Below are 18,686 nucleotides of genomic sequence, written 5' to 3'. Positions count from 1 at the left end.
TTGATTTTCTTTGCAGGGTTGCAAAACTACGCGATGAAATTATGGCCTTAAGGAATGAATGTTCCTCGGTGTACAGCAAAGGGCGCATGCTGACGACGGAACAGACGAAGCTCATGATATCAGGAATTACTCAAAGTTTAAACTCAGGATTTGCACAGACCTTAAACCCTAGTCTGAACTCAGGGCTGACCCAGGGTTTAACGCCTTCCCTGACCCCTTCTAGTGTGACATCAGGCCTGTCATCAGGTCTAACTTCCCGCCTGACTCCATCTGTCACTCCAGCATATACACCTGGTTTCCCATCAGGAGGATTAGTTCCAAGTTTCAGTTCAGGAGTAGAGCCCAATTCATTACAAACTCTGAAACTGATGCAGATCCGAAAGCCCCTTCTGAAGTCTTCTTTGCTAGATCAGAATTTAACAGAAGAGGAAATCAACATGAAGTTTGTTCAGGATCTTTTGAATTGGGTTGATGAGATGCAGGTAAAAAAATGTTTACTTTACCTGAAAGTTTTGGTCTTTATTACTGTCCATTTTTTTTTTTAACTCTAGTATTTTTCTGTTTAAAGGTACAGCTGGACCGCACTGAATGGGGATCAGATTTGCCAAGTGTTGAAAGCCATTTAGAGAATCATAAAAATGTTCACCGAGCTATTGAAGAATTTGAATCTAGCCTTAAAGAAGCTAAAATCAGTGAGGTATATGAATTTAAAATCTGTATATATTTCATTTTAGCTAGCTGTTGTTTTTGTTCTTTTTTTTTTTTTTTTACAAAGACCCTGTAACAAAATAATAGATAGAATGAGTATGAGTCAGAGTTCCTTAGGATCCCTAACCTCGATGTCTTTTTATCCCACATTATAGATCCAAATGACGGCACCTCTTAAACTAACTTATGCAGAAAAGTTACACCGATTAGAGGCTCAGTATGCAAAACTCTTGGTAAGTGGTTTTTTTTTTTAAAGTTTTTGTTTCCGTTATCTCTATTTAGCAAAGACATGCTTCTTACAATCATTTTTCTTATGAAGAATACATCCAGGAATCAGGAACGGCACCTTGATACACTCCATAATTTTGTAACTCGTGCAACTAATGAACTTATTTGGTTGAATGAAAAAGAAGAGGAGGAAGTTGCCTATGACTGGAGTGAAAGAAATACCAACATAGCTCGGAAAAAAGATTACCATGCTGTGAGTGTGGCCCTTGTCATTAAATGCCAAGGTTGTGTCTCAGGTGTATAGCTTTTTCTAGCCTCACTTCTTAATTCTTTCTTAAATTAGGAATTAATGAGAGAACTTGATCAAAAGGAAGAAAATATTAAATCAGTTCAGGAGATAGCAGAGCAACTACTGTTGGAAAATCACCCAGCCAGACTGACGATTGAGGTAAGTCAGGAAGCATAATGGTCATAGTCAAATATTGACATTTGATTGTCACTCTTCAGATTCTTTAATTGCTGATAAATTGGAAAATACAAACTATCAAACTTTTAATACAATGTGGCTCAAAAATAATGTTTTTGACAAATCATAGTGCTTCTTGTCTTTAGCTCTCTTGCATTCTCTGTGTCACTCACCCATCACTTAAAATACAGGTAACATTTGTCAACTCCCATGGCTAAAGAGATGTGTTATAGTAAATATGAAGGATCTTGACTTTACAAACTTTTTTTATTTCTCCCTGTGGTATTGTGCAAGCCATGTAACTGGACTTAGCCTCCCTCAGCTATCCAAAATGGGAGTGAGTGATCCTTCTAACCCATGGGGGCGTTGTGGTAAGAATGAGGCAAATAACATACTCTTACTACTTAGTATAGCTTTGGTTACATATATTCCCAGGAAGCATTTGCCATTATTACTTAACATAATAATTTTATTCATGATCTGGTTTTGTGAGCTGTATTGGAACAGCTATCTATCAAAGCCTCATGGCATAGCCCACACATTTCAAATCCAGAAATGGAGAATTGGTGTGGGATTTATCAGGTTTCCCATGTGGTAGTGGTAGTGTGCTTCCTGTTTAGTCCTAATATTACTAGTTAGAGTTAGTGACTTGCTAAAAGTAAAAGGGTGTTTTATAAGAGAAAGGTGCATCAAACATGGACAAACATGGTATACTGCCAGAATGAAAGGATGGAGCTGTGCTTAAAATGTGACATGCTTCAAACTCTCACAGGTGAGGAGAGGAATCTGATGGTCTTTGTTCACTAAAATTGCCACAAAACAAAAGATTAGTGAAATTTTAGGCCTCAATAGGAAGTTTTGGGAATGTTATATATCACCTGCTCCATAGAAAAATGGAGTCTTGGGGCACCTAGGTGGCTCAGTTGGTTAAGCATCTGACTTTGGGTCAGGTCATGATCTCACAGTTTGTGGGTTCAAGCCTTACATTGGCCTCTGTGCTAACAGCTCAGAGCCTGGAGCCTGCTCCAGATTCTGTGGTTCCGTCTATCTCTCTGCTGCTTCCCTACTTTTGCTCTCTCTCTCTCTCGCTCTCGCTCTCGCTCTCTCTCTCAAAAATAGATATAAATAAATAAACATTTTAAAAAAAGAAAAATAGGGTCTTGCGTGCACTTGAAATGCCATATAGGAAATTAAAGAACTTGAAGTTTAGTGGGGGGCGCTGGGGAAAGCAAATTAGAATAACAAAGGAATTGGATATACTTTTGTATGATGATAAACTAAAAATAGGGTATTATTCAAGGTAGAGATGAAAACTGTTAGGAAATATGAATACAGACTAAGAATTTTAGTGGGACTGGATAATGTGAATGTGAACCTGATTACTTTTATGTAGAAATGCTAATCTAATTAACTAAAATTTCTTGAGGGATAAAGTTAAGCTTGAGTCATGTTTATAATTCCATTGGCCTATCCAATGTTTTGTGGGCACATGGGTAATATTTAGTTAATTATCAACACTTTTTCATGTGTTACGTGAAAAAAGAAACTAATAATCTGACAACTCACAATGATATGTCTTTTATAGCCAATTTGCTCAAAGTAGCTTAATTTGAGGGCACAGGTAATATGACTGATAAGTTGCCAGATTTCCATTCCTACATTGTATATTCCATTCAGAAAGCCTGCCTGAGCAGAGCTCAGCAGACATGCATTTTTCCAGAAGGAAGAATGACAGGCTTGCTTAAGGGAGTCATTAAAGTATCTAGATCGCCCCCTTCTGGAAATTAGTAAATTGCATCTTAAGTATGAAAGGATGTTTTATGTTTTCTTTATGAAGTAGGTGTTCTATTACATTTTTGCTCTCATGGGAGATTCACTTTATATTATAACTTCAAGTGAAAATATTTGTAATAAAAATTCTTAGCACTATAGTAATTGTGGTTCCAGAATTACAGTGATAAAGGATTGTACTCTTCTCTTTTTCACTCTCCCCAAACCTTTCTCTGGCAAAAACAAATAACGTAAGTCACTCCCCTCACCCCAGGAACTTCTGGCCTAGTTTTAGAAACAAAAACACAAGAAAATTACAGAACTGTCTATTTTATGTGCATTTTTAAAGTTTTACTTTAAATTGAAATTTAGATTTAGATATTTAGGACTGGCTTTGTGCAAGTGAGGGCTCCTCTACTAGGAGGGACATTTCACTACCCTAATTTTCAAGTCTTACTCTGTTAAAACAATCTCATCACCTATTTCAACAGCAGAGTTTCTAATCCTTTAAAAGCTTTGTCGTATGTGTACATCATTACTCTGCAGCCAATTACAATAGCTGTGATTCTTATCTTCAAGGCCTACCGAGCAGCAATGCAGACACAGTGGGGCTGGGTCTTACAGCTGTGCCAGTGTGTGGAGCAGCACATTAAGGAAAACACTGCGTATTTTGAGGTATGTGAAGGGGTCACAGCGTGAGGTGATGGTATTGTGATTTGAGCCGATTTACAGAAAGTGTCTTCATAGGTATTAAGGACATGTATGTAATGTGCCCGGGAAGGAAACTGAAATGTTTTCTTTGTAGAATATATGGGATATATGTCCGAGAGGACAGATTGAAGCATTGTCTTAAGGAGGAAATCCTTTAAAAGCCTTTTAAAATGTTGAAAATATCTTTATTTTATAAATGCCTTTTACAAGGAAATGTTTCATTACAAAGTGTCATTACAGAGAGCAAATATTGGAATTTCACTCCTACTGATAAATTATTTGGACCCTCAAGTAAAACAGAACTCTATCCAGAATAATATAGGGCCAAAGCACAGTATAGATACAAACTTGAGATGCTTAGCATTTACTGACAATCATCCAGATTCAGGAGTGGTTGTTTGGGTAAAGGAGGGATGTGACTATTAAGTTGTCTGTGATTTTATCCTCATCTCACTCACGAGGGGGCCTCGGGACTCTGGTACTCGGACTTGACAACTCTGTGCTTGACTGGTGTTGAATATACTTAAACTGCTGGTTTCATCCTTTTATAGTTTTTCAATGATGCCAAAGAAGCTACTGATTACTTGAAGAATCTCAAGGATGCCATTCAGCACAAGTACAGCTGTGACAGATCAAGCAGCATTCACAAGCTGGAAGACCTGGTTCAGGAGTCAATGGTACTAGTGCAAGAGCCTGTGCATTTCACCAGTCATGTGAATCAGGAGTAGATTAGTGTTTCGCCGTATTGTTATGTGTGCAGAACTTTATCTTTTCTCAGTGCTGTTGATATTTCCACTTCATTCGATCAGGCATTTCAACATTCAGTTTTATTGTTTTTTGGTAACAAATACAACAGAAGTGTTCTTAATGTGATTGCCTTGATATTTTAAATACATGTTTTGATACGTGTGTGTGTGTGTGTGCGCGTGCATGCGCGCACCCGCACTTGTATGTGTTTAGTCATTCACTTCACAAATAACTGTAAGCACTTTGTATGTGATAGACGCTGTTTTAAGTCCTGGAGGTAGAGCAGTGAAGAACATAGGCAAGAATCCCCACCCTCCTGGTGCTTCCATGCTAGAGGGGGAGCAGACAGTAGACATGATAAATGGGTAAAGTATAGGTGGTATAGTGGTAAATGATAACGAGGAAAAACAAACCAAAAAGACAAGGGAAGAGAGATGCAAGAGGGGGCGGGGAGGGCTTGAATGTTTACACCAGGTGGTCATAGAGTTTGTGATGAAATTTTATTTTTGTAAAGCCCTAAAAGAAGAAAGTACAAGTCTTTTACCTATTAATATCCATCTTATTTATTACTTAGGAAGAGAAAGAAGAACTTTTGCAGTATAAAAGCACAGTAGCAAGCCTGATGGGGAGAGCAAAAACAATAATTCAACTGAAGCCGAGGAATCCTGACTGTCCACTCAAAACTTCTATTCCAATCAAAGCTATCTGTGACTACAGACAAATTGAGGTATTCTAGAAATAGACCAGTTTCTGGCTTTATTCTTGTATTTTATTTATTTATTTATTTTAAAGTTTATTTATTTGAGAGAGAGAGAGTGAGTGGGGGTTTAGGGTGAGGCAGAAAGAGAATCCCAAGTAGGGTCCATGCTTTTAGTGCAAAACCCAGCTTGGGGCTTGAACCCATGAACCGTGGGATCATGACCAGAGCTGAAATCAAGAGTCGGATGCTTAACCGACCGAGCCACCCAGCACCCCTATTCTTAATATTTTAAAAATGAGGTCATATTGCTTGCTTTAATGGTAAAGTTTTCTACCTCAAAAAACAAAAAAACAAAAAACCCGAGATTGGGTATGATAAAGGATTAGCTGATAGTGATCTCAGTGGGTTATTCTTTTCTTCATTTAAAACCAGATAACCATTTACAAAGATGATGAATGTGTTTTGGCCAACAACTCTCACCGTGCGAAATGGAAGGTCATTAGCCCCACTGGGAATGAGGCTATGGTCCCGTCTGTGTGCTTCACAGTCCCTCCACCAAACAAAGAAGCAGTCGACTTTGCAAACAGGTATGTATGCGTTTGCTAAACACATAGAGCTGGGTTTGGAGACTCTGAAGGTTGAAGAAACAATCAATACTTTGTCAAGGCCCCTATGATCAGAAGGATCTACAACTAGTAAACACAGGATGGTTCACAAGCAGAAAAAAAAATTGTAGCATGTTGTTAGAAGAAATGAAAAGACTTAATCAGGTGTTTGTTTTTCATATATTTTAGAATTGAGCAACAGTATCAGAATGTTCTGACTCTTTGGCATGAATCTCACATAAACATGAAGAGTGTAGTGTCCTGGCATTATCTCATCAATGAAATTGATAGAATTCGAGCTAGCAATGTGGCTTCAGTAAGTATAAATCTACACATCAGCCTGATCTGTCCAAAAATGTGGGGCACATTATCATGAGGGGTGGAATTTTGTGTTTGTTCCAGGATAGGACGGAGTCCAGCAGATCCGTGCTAATACTCATCCTTTTGTGAATATTTTGTTACACACCTGCTGAATACAGGACACTTTCTAAGAATTGGAGAAATCTAGAGATCACATATTTCATTCAGTGCTTATTGCATTTTGATAGGGAGACAGGATATAGTGTTTGGACTTAGAGGGATGGGTATAGTTTGATTTCATCTTTTGATGATTTATAATCTTGTTTTTCCTCATCTTTTAAAACTCAAAAATGTTAGTTAAGAATAACATTAATTTCAAATGGTTCTTCACTGACATGTACCAGGAGACCCTAACTTAAGAACTGTCCTATTTAAATTTAGCTGTTAGTACCATAATCACTTGATTATATGGATCATTGGTTTTCTTTAGATAAAGACAATGTTACCTGGTGAACATCAACAAGTTCTGAGTAACCTGCAATCTCGTTTTGAAGACTTTCTGGAAGATAGCCAAGAATCCCAAATATTTTCAGGCTCAGATATAACACAACTGGAAAAGGAGGTTAATGTATGTAAGCAGTATTATCAAGAACTTCTTAAATCAGNTTCATCAGGCTATTTTCTGCTGTCAGTGGAAATCTTGATCTTAGCAGTGTTATGTTACTCAGCCTATGTTATGTAGACAGAGTGGCTACCTATCAGACACAGAAATTAAAAGTATGTTTGAGGTAGGAAGATACAAAAAGGAATTCATTTGTTTCTAAATGATCAATTAATTAAAAGATGCTACCCAAATAATATTACAGTGAATTCTTAATACATCTGCTTTTTAGCATTTTCACTGTTTTGTAATGTAATATTCAGAATGGTCTTCTGGATTTTGAGAAGATTCAGTTATTTTTCCATGTACTGAATCTGGATTTTTTTTTTTAAAAAAAGACTATCTTTTAGAGCAGTTTTAGATTCATAGTACAATTGAGAGGAAGGTACAGAGATTTCCTATAACCAAAACTGGATTTTAGATTGGGGTTAGAGGAAAAGGTTTTGTCTAGTTAACTTTTGTTAAATATAAATTTTATTCTGAACTCTTTTGATATTACCTAGAGACAAAAGATTTTATTAGTAATCTATTAAAAAAATTTAAAACATTAATAAATTCTTTACCTACCTTTCATTTTTAAGGATTTTTAATTAAAAAATCTGCAGCTAAGATAATTCACATTTTTGTGATCATAAAACAGCATTAATATATTCACTTTCCTTGGAAAGTAAATCAGAAATTGGTGGGGTGCCTGGGTGGCTCATTACGTTAAGTGTCCGACTTTGGCTTAGGTCATGATCTCACGGTTTGTGGCTTCGAGCCCTGCATTGGGCTCTGTGCTGACAACTTGGAACCTGGAGCCCACTTTGGATTCTGTGTCTCCCTCTCTCTCTGCCCCTCCCTGCACTTGCACTCTGTCTCTCAAAAATAAAGAAAACATTAAAAAATTAATCAGAAACTGGCACTGTTAGGGAAATTTTATTAACTGTTCATAAATTGTAATGTCCGCTAGTTCAAGGTTTATATCCTTAGGGTGGGATGGATTATGGTGATGACTGGTAACAGTAGTTTGACCAGCTATGTCTCAGTAATAGTAAAACCACCACATTAAAATATGAGCAGCAGCATCCAGAAGACAGAAAACAAGGTGTTTTCTTTTTTTTTTTNACAAAAAAAAAGGGTTTTTTTTTTTTTTTTTTTTTTTTTTTTTTTTAAAACAAGGTGTTTTCTAAACATTACATTTACTTTCTTAGAAGAGCAAGAGGAATCTGTGTATAACCTCTACATCTCTGAAGTTCGAAACATTAGACTTCGGTTAGAGAGCTGTGAAGATCGGTTGATTAGACAGATCCGTACTCCACTGGAAAGAGATGATTTACATGAAAGTGTGTTCAGAATCACTGAGCAGGAGGTGAGATTTGTAAATGTGTTGGGACAGAATTAATTTAAGGTAAACTACTGTCTCAGTGACCTTCATTGTCCAACTCCGGTGATTTCATATGCTCAGCTTTGCCCACTGGTCATGTGAGATCTGATTGTGTGTTTATTGCTTATTGTGAACCAGGATTCTGTAATTCATTATTTGTCTGTATCTGACTCAGGTAAACACAGAAGTGTGTACCCTTTCCCTGGATTTGTTATAGTGAAAGTCATTATATGTTTGTTGACCACCTGCTGAATGTAGAAGCACTAAGTTAGATGTTTGTGCCCAAGGGGGTGGACAGTAGCGGAATTACTGAATAAGACTTGAATTCTGTGGTTTAGTTTCCATGATAAAGAAAAAGTAAAGAATATGTAGCTTTTTAAGTCAGTGATTATAATGTAAATTGTATATTTTTAAACTGTTTTAAGAAAGATACCCATCGGGAATGATAGCCCAATACCTGTGTTTATTCTCTGTTTTGTAGAAACTAAAGAAAGAGCTGGAGCGACTTAAAGATGATTTGGGAACAATCACAAATAAATGTGAAGAATTTTTCAGTCAAGCAGCAACCTCTGCATCGGTTCCCACCTTACGGTCTGAGCTCGGTGTGGTCATTCAGAACATGAACCAAGTCTATTCTATGTCATCCACTTACATAGATAAGTATGTAACCTCTGTCTTTTTATTTATTTTTTAAAGCTTATTTATTTTGAGAGAGAGAGAGAGAGCATCAGTGCAAGTGGGGGAGGGGTAGAGAGAGAGGGAGAGAGAGAGAATCCCAAGCAGGCTCCATGCTGCCAGCAGAGCCTGATGTGAGGCTCCAACATGAAACCACGAGGTCATGACCTGAGAAGAAACCAAGAGTCAAGTGTCCAATGTACTGAGCCACCCAGGCGCCCCTGTAACCTCTGTCTTAATATAAATCTGCTTCATACAACTGTCCTGTTTATAGGTACACATGCCATTCATTTAAAAATACTCATTTTTATGAATGTAAATATTCCATTTTTTGGCTTAATAACAAATATACTAAATATTTCCATGGATTTATTATACCTCCTGTTGAAAGGAAATGTGCCTCAGAGACTCGGGCATATGTGTGGCATTCCCACATTTTGCCTGTAGTTTTAATCCCACATCTGTTGTAGCCCATAGGATTTTCCTCTCAAGCTTGGTCTAAATAAGGTTTGAAAGAAGACCACCTTATGTTGGCCTCTCTTGCAAAAAAGTATTCGTGGGGCAGGGCATGAGAGCACATGCACTCCATTAAGAAGACAGTTAGCTGAATGTTAGTCTCGTAGTAAATATATCAGTGCTGCAAGATGAAGAACATGTTGTTTCATGCTTCAGGACTGCGTTATTGGAAAATAAACATTTACTAATAGGAGGCTGTTGTTGCATTCTCTTTTTTAGACTGAAAACTGTTAATCTGGTGTTAAAAAACACTCAAGCAGCAGAAGCCCTTGTAAAACTCTATGAAACTAAACTGTGTGAAGAGGAAGCAGTTATAGCTGACAAGAATAATATTGAGAATCTAATAAGTACTTTAAAGGTATGTGTCTCACTTCTGGCTATTTTATAAGACCATACTTTAAAAGTATTTCTCCACCAACTAGATCTTCAAACATCAACTAGTAAATATCTTAATTTGAATATATTTATATTCATTTTATTTTGTATCTTTATATAACTATAGCTTAATGTAAATGAGTCATTTTTAGTTCGTGGAGAGTTTTTCTCATTTGAAATTTGCATCTTTTTTATAATAGCTTTTTATAGTCCATTCATGTCAGCAAAAGGAGTTGAGTTAAAAATTAGATTATTTTTAGTATTCTTGCTAAAAGAGGCAGTTAAGACATCAAGGATGTAAGTAGAGGACTTAATTCAAGTAGGAAAGTAGATGGGCAATTGTACTCATCTGTATTGATATTTCTACGTATAAAGCATGAGTATAAAATTATTACGAAGTAATGAAAAATGGTTTCATTGATTTTTAATGCAAGTATTCCCTTTTAAACAATGAGATTAGTAGATATTTAAGAAATAGGCTTGCTTAATTTTGTTTTATTTTATTTATATGCAAATTTATATGCAAATTCTTTTAGGCTGAAGTTTATAAAATTGCTTTTCTTTAACATCAAAGTGCAGTCAAATATTGATGATTTCATATGGTTCAACCTAATATATTATTTTTGGATATGAAAGATAGTCTTCCCTTTATCTTATTTTATATCAGTCATTTGTACATAAACTGTAAAATTAAGTAAACAATGTGTTTACCTAGTGAGTGGTTGACATATTTTTATAACTTTCACCCATTAATGTATTTTAGCAATGGAGATCTGAAGTAGATGAAAAGAGAGAGGTATTCCACGCATTGGAGGATGAGTTACAGAAAGCTAAAGCCATCAGTGATGAAATGTTTAAAATGTATAAAGAACGGGACCTTGATTTTGACTGGCACAAAGAAAAAGCAGATCAATTAGTTGAAAGGTGGCAAAATATTCATGTTCAGATTGACAACAGGTTAGTACCCTCTTGTGTTCACTTTTAGCACCGATAAAAGTTTATCCTTATGTTCTAGGTAAAATCTAAAGTTACTAGGTTTTTTAAAACAACTTGCGTACATAGNACTTCCATATATAGTTAATTTGATTAATTGCAAGGGCTCTATCTAATTACATTTCTTTTTGTTATGGTGGACTTTAGCAAGACAGTTAACTTCAAAGTAAATGTTTTTCAACTCTATGTTCTTTTAAAATTAAAAACATTTTTAAATGTTTATTAGAGAGAGAGTGCGAGAAAGAGAGGGAGAGTGGGGGGGCAGAGAGTGGAAGAAAGAGAGAGTGGGAGAGAGGAGGGAGGGAAGAAGAGAGAGAGAGAGAAAGAGAGAGGGAGAGGGAGAGAATCCCAAGCAGGCTCCATACTGGCAGCAGAGAGCTTAATGAGGGGGGTCAAACTCATGAACCTGAGATCATGACCTGAGTCAAAATGAAGAATTAGCTGCTTAACTGCCTGAGCCACCCAGGTGCCTCTTAACTCTTTGTTGTTAAAACTGTTGATGTACTATGGCATTTGTATAGTAACTCTACTTGCCTTTTCTGAAGGAAAAAATATATATAATTCTCTACGTTATTACCAATGTACAATATTCAAATAACCAAGACTTAGTAAGAACATGGATCATGTGTTTGAGATGGCTGTATGGAGCAATCTGTACTAGACCTAAGAAGTGTAAAGCAATTGATATGACCTCATGTTCATTTTTAATTCAGGATATAAGAAAGTTGAAATCATTTACCCAGTAACTGAAATTAAAAAATGAAAGGAAATGGGATAGTTTTAGGGCTCATCTTAACGGGGATCGAATAGTGTCCTTTATCATTCATTTTAATATTTATATTAATGCAAATTAAGTGCCTTTAGAATACAGTGCCATTTTTGTGAAGTAAAATTATGTCCAAATATATGTTATCTAATCTCTACAAAAATATTTGTTATGTAGGTTTAGTATAGTGGTTTTAAAATAATAAAAACTGAGGTTTTTTTTGTCTCACAGCTCCATGTTGAACCATCCATTCAAATATTTGGTCATTATTTCAAAAGTGAACTGCCATTGGATGCAAGCTTTAGGTATTTAAGACATGCCGATTGATAATAATTATGGTTAAGTTTCCCATTTTCTTGATTTTTAGCTTTAGGTTGTTGGGCTTGAACCTAGAAAAACTGGAACTACTAAGTTGCACAACTCCAGGGCAAAATATTTACATTCAACCTAAGCCAATATGGAGTGAGTCTCTTGGAGATAGGCCTTGAATTCTTTACACATACCCCTGTTGTTGTACTTAGTGCATTGTAGAACAGTTATTTCATCTCCCCTCTCTATGCCTTCCACCCTCTTAATGGATACTACTGGAAACTATGACTATCTTATTTTTATTCTCTTAGGTTACGGGACTTAGAAGGCATTGGCAAATCACTGAAGTACTACAGAGATACTTATCACCCTTTAGATGATTGGATCCAGCAAGTTGAAACGACCCAGAGAAAGATTCAGGAAAATCAGCCTGAAAATAGTAAAAGTCTAGCCACGCAGTTGAATCAACAGAAGGTATGTAAAGCAGTTCCTTATTCTAAGGTTGTGCCTTCATTTGGTGAGTCATGACCCTTATCTTCCTTTACCTTGTTAAAAGAAAAAGCCAGCAACTATTTGGAGGAAGGTAAGGAGTAAATAATAAAAATAAAAATCCTAGGGGCGCCTGAGTGGCTTAGTCGGTTAAGCGTCCGACTTTTGCTTGGGTCATGATCTCGCGGTTCATGGGTTCAAGCCCCGCGTCGGGCTCTGTGCTGACTGCCAGCTCAGAGCCTGGAGCCTGTTTCAGTCTGTGACTCCCTCTCTCTCTGACCCTCCCCTGCTCACGCTCTCTCTCTGTCTCTCTCATAGAAATAAATAAAACATTAAAAAAAATTAATAAATAAATAAAAAATAAAAATAAAAATCCTATAATCCAAACTTACATACATCACATACTTTCATTTCTTGGATGTCATTTTTGAAAGTATAAGGAATAAGAAAATAGCTTGTTGGGATAGTATTCAAATTTAATCATTTACTCATAAGTATGGTAATTTAATCATTAGTATGGAAGTCTCTTTGGCACTTTGGTGGCCACAGTAATTTTGCAGGATCCTAAATAAATAAAAATGGCTAGTGACAGAAAATTAAACAGTCACGTTTGACAGAGAATTGAATTCTTTGAGATTTTTGTTCCATCTTGAGGGGACAGTAGTGTCCAGCTCCACTTTGATCAGGAATAGGTGGGGGTCAAGGCCTTCAAGTCCACTTTTGGATAATTCTTGTGGAGTTTAGTAATCTTTGCTTTGGAAGTCCCCTGAGGCTGGGTCACTTATGTGGCTTAATCTAGAAGTTTGTCATTTGCCTTATATTAAGTACAAAGGACTAAGGAGCTTTATTATTAAAGGGTATGGTTATTTCTTAGTTTCTGAGCATCTTAAGTAGTTAAATAGCAAAGAGTTCCTTGTTCTTTTTCTTCTAAACTCTATGTGTTTGCAGATGCTGGTGTCTGAAATAGAAATGAAACAGAGCAAAATGGACGAGTGTCAAAAATATGCAGAACATTACTCAACTACAGTGAAGGTAAGAAGATTCAGTTACTTGCGTCAAGTTTAATGTTTAGGTATGTGATTCAACAAAATACTGAAAAAACAAAAGCCTCTGCAAGCCATTTCACTGTGTTAAAAGTAAACACAGAGAATCTTCATTTGAACCCTGTGACACTTACCTAATAATTCTTTGTGACATGTGAGGCACATGTCAGCCTCAGGTTCATTCATTCTCTCCCAGTCCTACATGAAACACCAGAATAAATGCACAGCTCTGAAATTGGTTTCTTATCATTTTGTGCATGCTTGTGTATATTCTCTCTTCCTCTCTCTTTCTTTTTCTCTCTTTTCTTTAACATTGCTAGAGTATTCCCTGGAAGAGCTTGACTTTCTTCGGAGACAGTTCCCATGTGTTTGAAGCTGTTGACAATGCCTGGGCTTTAGCCATCAGACCTACTGTTCCATTGCCTAGTCAGAGGAAAGGGAGGCTGAATATAACTAGCATATTGTAACTAAATGTCCCCATGAGCTTCTAAAGAGACTTCAGAAACTTTTCTGACCACCCTAAATGTTTCTTATTTTTATTACCATCTTGAAAATATCCCAGGATTAGATAGATTCCTAAAAATGTAGTTTTGCAGTAATTTCTTTATGTTGCTCAGTGAAACTAGTTTCCATTTCTCTGTTTCAGTCACTGAGTCACTGTAGAATGAAGCGTTAATGCTTTGCTTTAAATAATGTAATCTTATTGACTCCATTATACAGGACTATGAATTACAAACAATGACCTACCGGGCTATGGTAGATTCACAGCAAAAATCTCCCGTGAAACGCCGAAGAATGCAGAGCTCAGCAGATCTCATTATTCAAGAGGTAGTAAAAGCACAAGAGAGAAGGGAGGGGTTATAAAAGAGAGAAACAATATTGAAAGAATCATATTTATCTATTTGTATTGTGGTAGGATGTATATATATAATAGGAAATGTACCATTTGAACCATTTTTAAGTGTGCAGTTCAGTGGTGCTCAGTACATTCACAGTGTTGTGCAAACTTGACCACTGTCTGTTTCCAGAACTGTTTTCCTTGTCCCAAAAAAGAAACTGTCTACCTAAAACAATGCATTTTATTAAGGGTTCTAGAAAACCCTTCGAAAAGCTTTATTTAGAATTATTAATCACAGAGAATAATAAATGTATTTCATCATTACATATAGAGGAGAATTGTCATTTAGGATGGTTTGCACAGCAGTAAAAAGCTCATTCCTGCCTACTTATTGTGTATTTTACTGTCATAAAGGCTAGTTAATGTTATAATTATTAATCAACATTTATTAATCTCATTTAGAGCCACTGGAGATTGTGTTTTTATTATTTATTTCATTCTTTGCAGTTCATGGACCTAAGGACCCGATACACTGCTCTGGTTACCCTCATGACACAATATATTAAATTTGCTGGTGATTCATTAAAGAGGCTGGAAGAGGAGGAGGTAACCATTAACTGTGAAGAGCTAACTAAAAGGAACTTCAATATGTTTGGGAAAACAAAAAAAAAGTTTACATGGTTGATAGGTCATTATTTAATTAGAAAATCACAATGAGAAAGAGTAGAGGCCTAGGATTTTTTGGTTTGTTTTTAAGATTGTCTCATACAGGGAAAACACTGTTAATTTTCACTGTAAGATGCTAATATTATTAGAGTCAGTATCTTAAATGGCTCTATTTAAATTATGGAATGTCGCCAGTTTGGCAGAATTTCTTTCATTTTTTCTCACATTTGAGAGGTATACTTCTTTGAAGTATAGTTACTACTGCTAAGATGTCTATAGAAATACTCCTTAGACACATTTGTTTTATGCATTTTAAAGTAATTTGCATCTTTAGGGATTTAAAACATAAAAGACACTAATTTAGAAGAATGCAGGTTTTTGTACAAAATGATACTACTTTTTAAGAATTGTGGAGTTTTTTTGTTTGCTTTTATTGCTGCCAAAAATCTATGGTGAATGGTAAAAAGACTATTTAAGTACCATTCTAGTTTGAAGGATTTCTGTGATTTTATTCTACATTTACAAAATATATTCAGAAATAGAGGAGGTATTGATGAAAATATATTGTCATGAAAGGCTGTTGTATCTAATTTTGAAGGGATTATGCTATTGCTTTATTATCTTAATATGCTTTCTATGCCTAACCTCAGAACAGACAAAAATAGTAGACAGAATGGTAAAATAAGTAAATTGTGAGGCATTGACTGTTTCAAATTCGGCTGTTGATAATTTTGAAGATGACTATACTTAGTGGTAACACTGCGTATAATGAGAGAATCGAAACAGTAGTCATTGTCTAATAGATGTTACTTTCTGATTTTCTACTATTTTAGTCTGTTCAGAGTTAACAGTTTTCTGCAGATAATTCACTAACATAGCTAATTGTAAGCCTTTATAACAAGATTACTTTGCACTTCGAAAGGAGAACCAGAATATTTGTGACCATTCAAGTAATCGGTTGACGTCTCTCATCTATGAAAGAACATCTATAATTTCTTTTTCCCTTTTTAGTTTTTGAGAGATATGATTCCACTTAAAATGATATGTACATCTTTTAGATTATATATTTAGTAGTTAAATATAAGTTTTTGCCCTTTCTTAATAGCATATACCTGATTTGCACATATATGAGCCACTTTGCTTGCTTTATCTGATAAGGCATAATACTTGAAGTTGATAGAACCAAAAGATATTTCAGAAATCCTGAAATAGTATATGAATTAGGCTTATCATCCTTTGAAATGTAAAAGATTCACATTGGATCGAAAGTCAAAACACTATAGTTTATGGAGGACCATGCGGGGACTATAAACTCAAAATAGATAGAAAACATTCCTGACTAAAAGTTCACCATGAAAGGATCCTATTAATGGAATGTTTTATAAAAGATACTTAGCTTGGTTTTCAGACCCAGAAAACAGTCTGCAAAGACTTACATTGGATGTCTTGGTCTGAGAGCAGAATTTTTTATTAAGAAACATAAAAACCAAATTAGAGAAATGTTAGTAGAGTATAATGGATATTAGATGGATAAGGAGATATTCTAATCTGTGTTGAGAGAAAAATATATCAGGCATTAATGGATGATATTAGATACCATATCCTTTTTCTGAGAGAATTTTCATTTTTCTAACCTCAGAACATGACAGAAGACAAAAACAGCTCAAAACTTCATAGCAACAGCTAAGTTTTAAAGGAGTTTGATAAGGAATTGAGAAATAAGCCCAATTAGGAATCATCTCAAAAAAAATACTGAAAATTTGATATTTAAGCAGATAACATGTGTCAGTGTCACCAGGAGTTGACCCTGATAACAAAATAAAACAGAGCACTAATTATTGCAGGCTGTGATGAGATTTGTTTTTGTATGAATTCTTATTATGAGAAATTGTATTTAGGTTAGCAAAGGAAACAACTGATACTCTTGTCAAAATTATTGGAGATCAAAAAATTGGAAGAGATGGTGTAAGATGTATGGTCTATGATATAAATTAAATTCTTGAAATTCACCAAAGCCTCTCAAAGAAAAAAAATCTGCTACCTACAATAATTTCTCTACTCCTATTTAAATTGTTTCTAATTATGATAACTTTGAGTTGGTGATATGATACTAACAGTCTTATGGTATTAATAAAGAGAAATTAAATTGGAATTATACACTGCCCCTTATCATGTAGTCCTGTAGTCAATGCAGAATGTATTCCTCCTAGCTGAGACTGATTCTTCTACAACTGAAATTTTTTTTTATTCTATGCATCAGAGCTGACTCCCTTATTATATTTTCAAAAGCATTTGTATTTAACAAATATCTTTATATTTATGAAGTATCTAAAGGTACTTGTCAAGGTGGATTCATATGAGACATGTCATTAACACCGACAACAAAAATCTGTGAGTATATGAAGCACATCTTTTCTAAGGCCCCCAGGGACGACAGCTGCCTTTGCATTAACAACTCTGATAATTATAACTGTCATAATTTGGCAAGTATAAACAACTGAGGAATTCGACTTTAGAAATTACAGGTTTTTACACAATTTTTCTCCGTCCCCATGTATTATTTCTTGATTTGACTCTTTAAAGTAATACCAGAATGCTATATTTTGTTTCTTTAACCACAAAACAGGGAGATGTGAATATCATTTTAAATTTCCATTGGGCTGTGTATTGAAAACTAAATTTTTAATTGTCCTTCATTTCCTTTATGTTCTTAGCTTGTAGGACTAAGTTGTGAGTGAAAGCAGAAAGGCCACCGTTGTGAGTTTTACTCCCCACTTTGTCACTCATCCATTGTGCGAGTTTTCAAAAGTATTTGGCTTCCTTGGACCTCAGTGTCCTCATCTGTAAAAGGTTGGGGTCATGCTGTATGTTTTGTAAGGCCCTTCCTTCCTTGCTGTAAAATCTTGAGCCTAGCTAATTTTTAAAACAAAATTATTCCTGAGAGACAAAGAAAAAGATTCTTTGGTTTAGCAAACCTGACATGAAGGTGTTTTTGTTTTTTGGGGTTTATTTTAATTTTTTTTCCCCTCACTTTTCCTTTGCTGACTTTCTGAAGCTTCCTCACAGGAAGGTGGTGGTGGTGGTGGTGGTGGTGGTGGTGGTAGTAGTGGTGGTGGTGCCTGTTCCGTATTTTGTTTCCCTCGTTTTTATAGTACTTTTATGAGCATCGCTTCAGGTTTTACAGATAAATTTGAATAGAACACTTTGACACTTTTAAACATCTCTTGTAGATTAAAAAGTGTAAGGCGACTTCTGAACTTGGGGCATATTCAGATCTACTTCAGCGTCAGAAGGCAACAATGATTGAGAATAGCAAACTTACAGGAAAGATAAGTGAATTGGAGAGGATGGTAGCTGAACTAAAGAAACAAAAGTCTCGAGCAGAGGAAGAACTTCCAAAGGTCAAGGAGGCTGCAGAAAATGAATTGAGAAAGCAGCAGAGAAATGTAGAAGACATTGCTCTGCAGAAAATCCGGGCCGAGAGTGAGGCCAAGCAGTACCGCAGGGAGCTGGAGACCATAGTGAAGGAGAAGGAGGCTGCAGAACGGGAGCTGGAGCGGGTGCGGAGGCTCACCCTGGAGGCCGAGGCCAAGAGAGCAGCAGTGGAAGAAAACCTCCTGAACTTCCGGAACCAGTTAGAGGAGAACACCTTCACAAGGAGAACCCTGGAAGATCATCTGAAAAGGAAAGACTCGAGTCTCAATGACCTGGAACAACAAAAAAATAAGTTGATGGAAGAATTGAGAAAAAAGAG

At 35.9% G+C, this 18,686-nt stretch overlaps 1 protein-coding gene across 2 annotated transcripts in view; it reads left to right on the top strand.

The window, feature by feature from the left end:
* Positions 1-18,686, top strand: part of DST (dystonin) — a 503,880-nt gene that overhangs the window by 331,118 nt on the left and 154,076 nt on the right. For both annotated transcript variants that reach the window (XM_077769079.1, XM_077769080.1), the window contains exons 17-35: positions 17-482; positions 569-697; positions 864-941; positions 1,028-1,189; positions 1,280-1,384; positions 3,752-3,847; positions 4,435-4,560; positions 5,205-5,357; positions 5,763-5,917; positions 6,125-6,251; positions 6,726-6,909; positions 8,090-8,247; positions 8,744-8,922; positions 9,673-9,811; positions 10,592-10,785; positions 12,208-12,370; positions 13,334-13,417; positions 14,149-14,256; positions 14,774-14,872. In XM_077769079.1, the coding sequence (XP_077625205.1) occupies positions 17-482; positions 569-697; positions 864-941; positions 1,028-1,189; positions 1,280-1,384; positions 3,752-3,847; positions 4,435-4,560; positions 5,205-5,357; positions 5,763-5,917; positions 6,125-6,251; positions 6,726-6,909; positions 8,090-8,247; positions 8,744-8,922; positions 9,673-9,811; positions 10,592-10,785; positions 12,208-12,370; positions 13,334-13,417; positions 14,149-14,256; positions 14,774-14,872 (2,905 nt within the window). The remainder of the gene's footprint in view (positions 1-16; positions 483-568; positions 698-863; positions 942-1,027; positions 1,190-1,279; positions 1,385-3,751; positions 3,848-4,434; positions 4,561-5,204; positions 5,358-5,762; positions 5,918-6,124; positions 6,252-6,725; positions 6,910-8,089; positions 8,248-8,743; positions 8,923-9,672; positions 9,812-10,591; positions 10,786-12,207; positions 12,371-13,333; positions 13,418-14,148; positions 14,257-14,773; positions 14,873-18,686) is intronic.

Source organism: Crocuta crocuta, unplaced genomic scaffold (genome assembly GCF_008692635.1).
Source record: "Crocuta crocuta isolate KB4526 unplaced genomic scaffold, BGI_CrCroc_1.0 scaffold205, whole genome shotgun sequence".
Lineage (NCBI taxonomy): Eukaryota > Metazoa > Chordata > Mammalia > Carnivora > Hyaenidae > Crocuta > Crocuta crocuta.
Note: the sequence above shows the minus strand (reverse complement) of the source record. Positions and strands in the feature narration are given on the sequence as shown.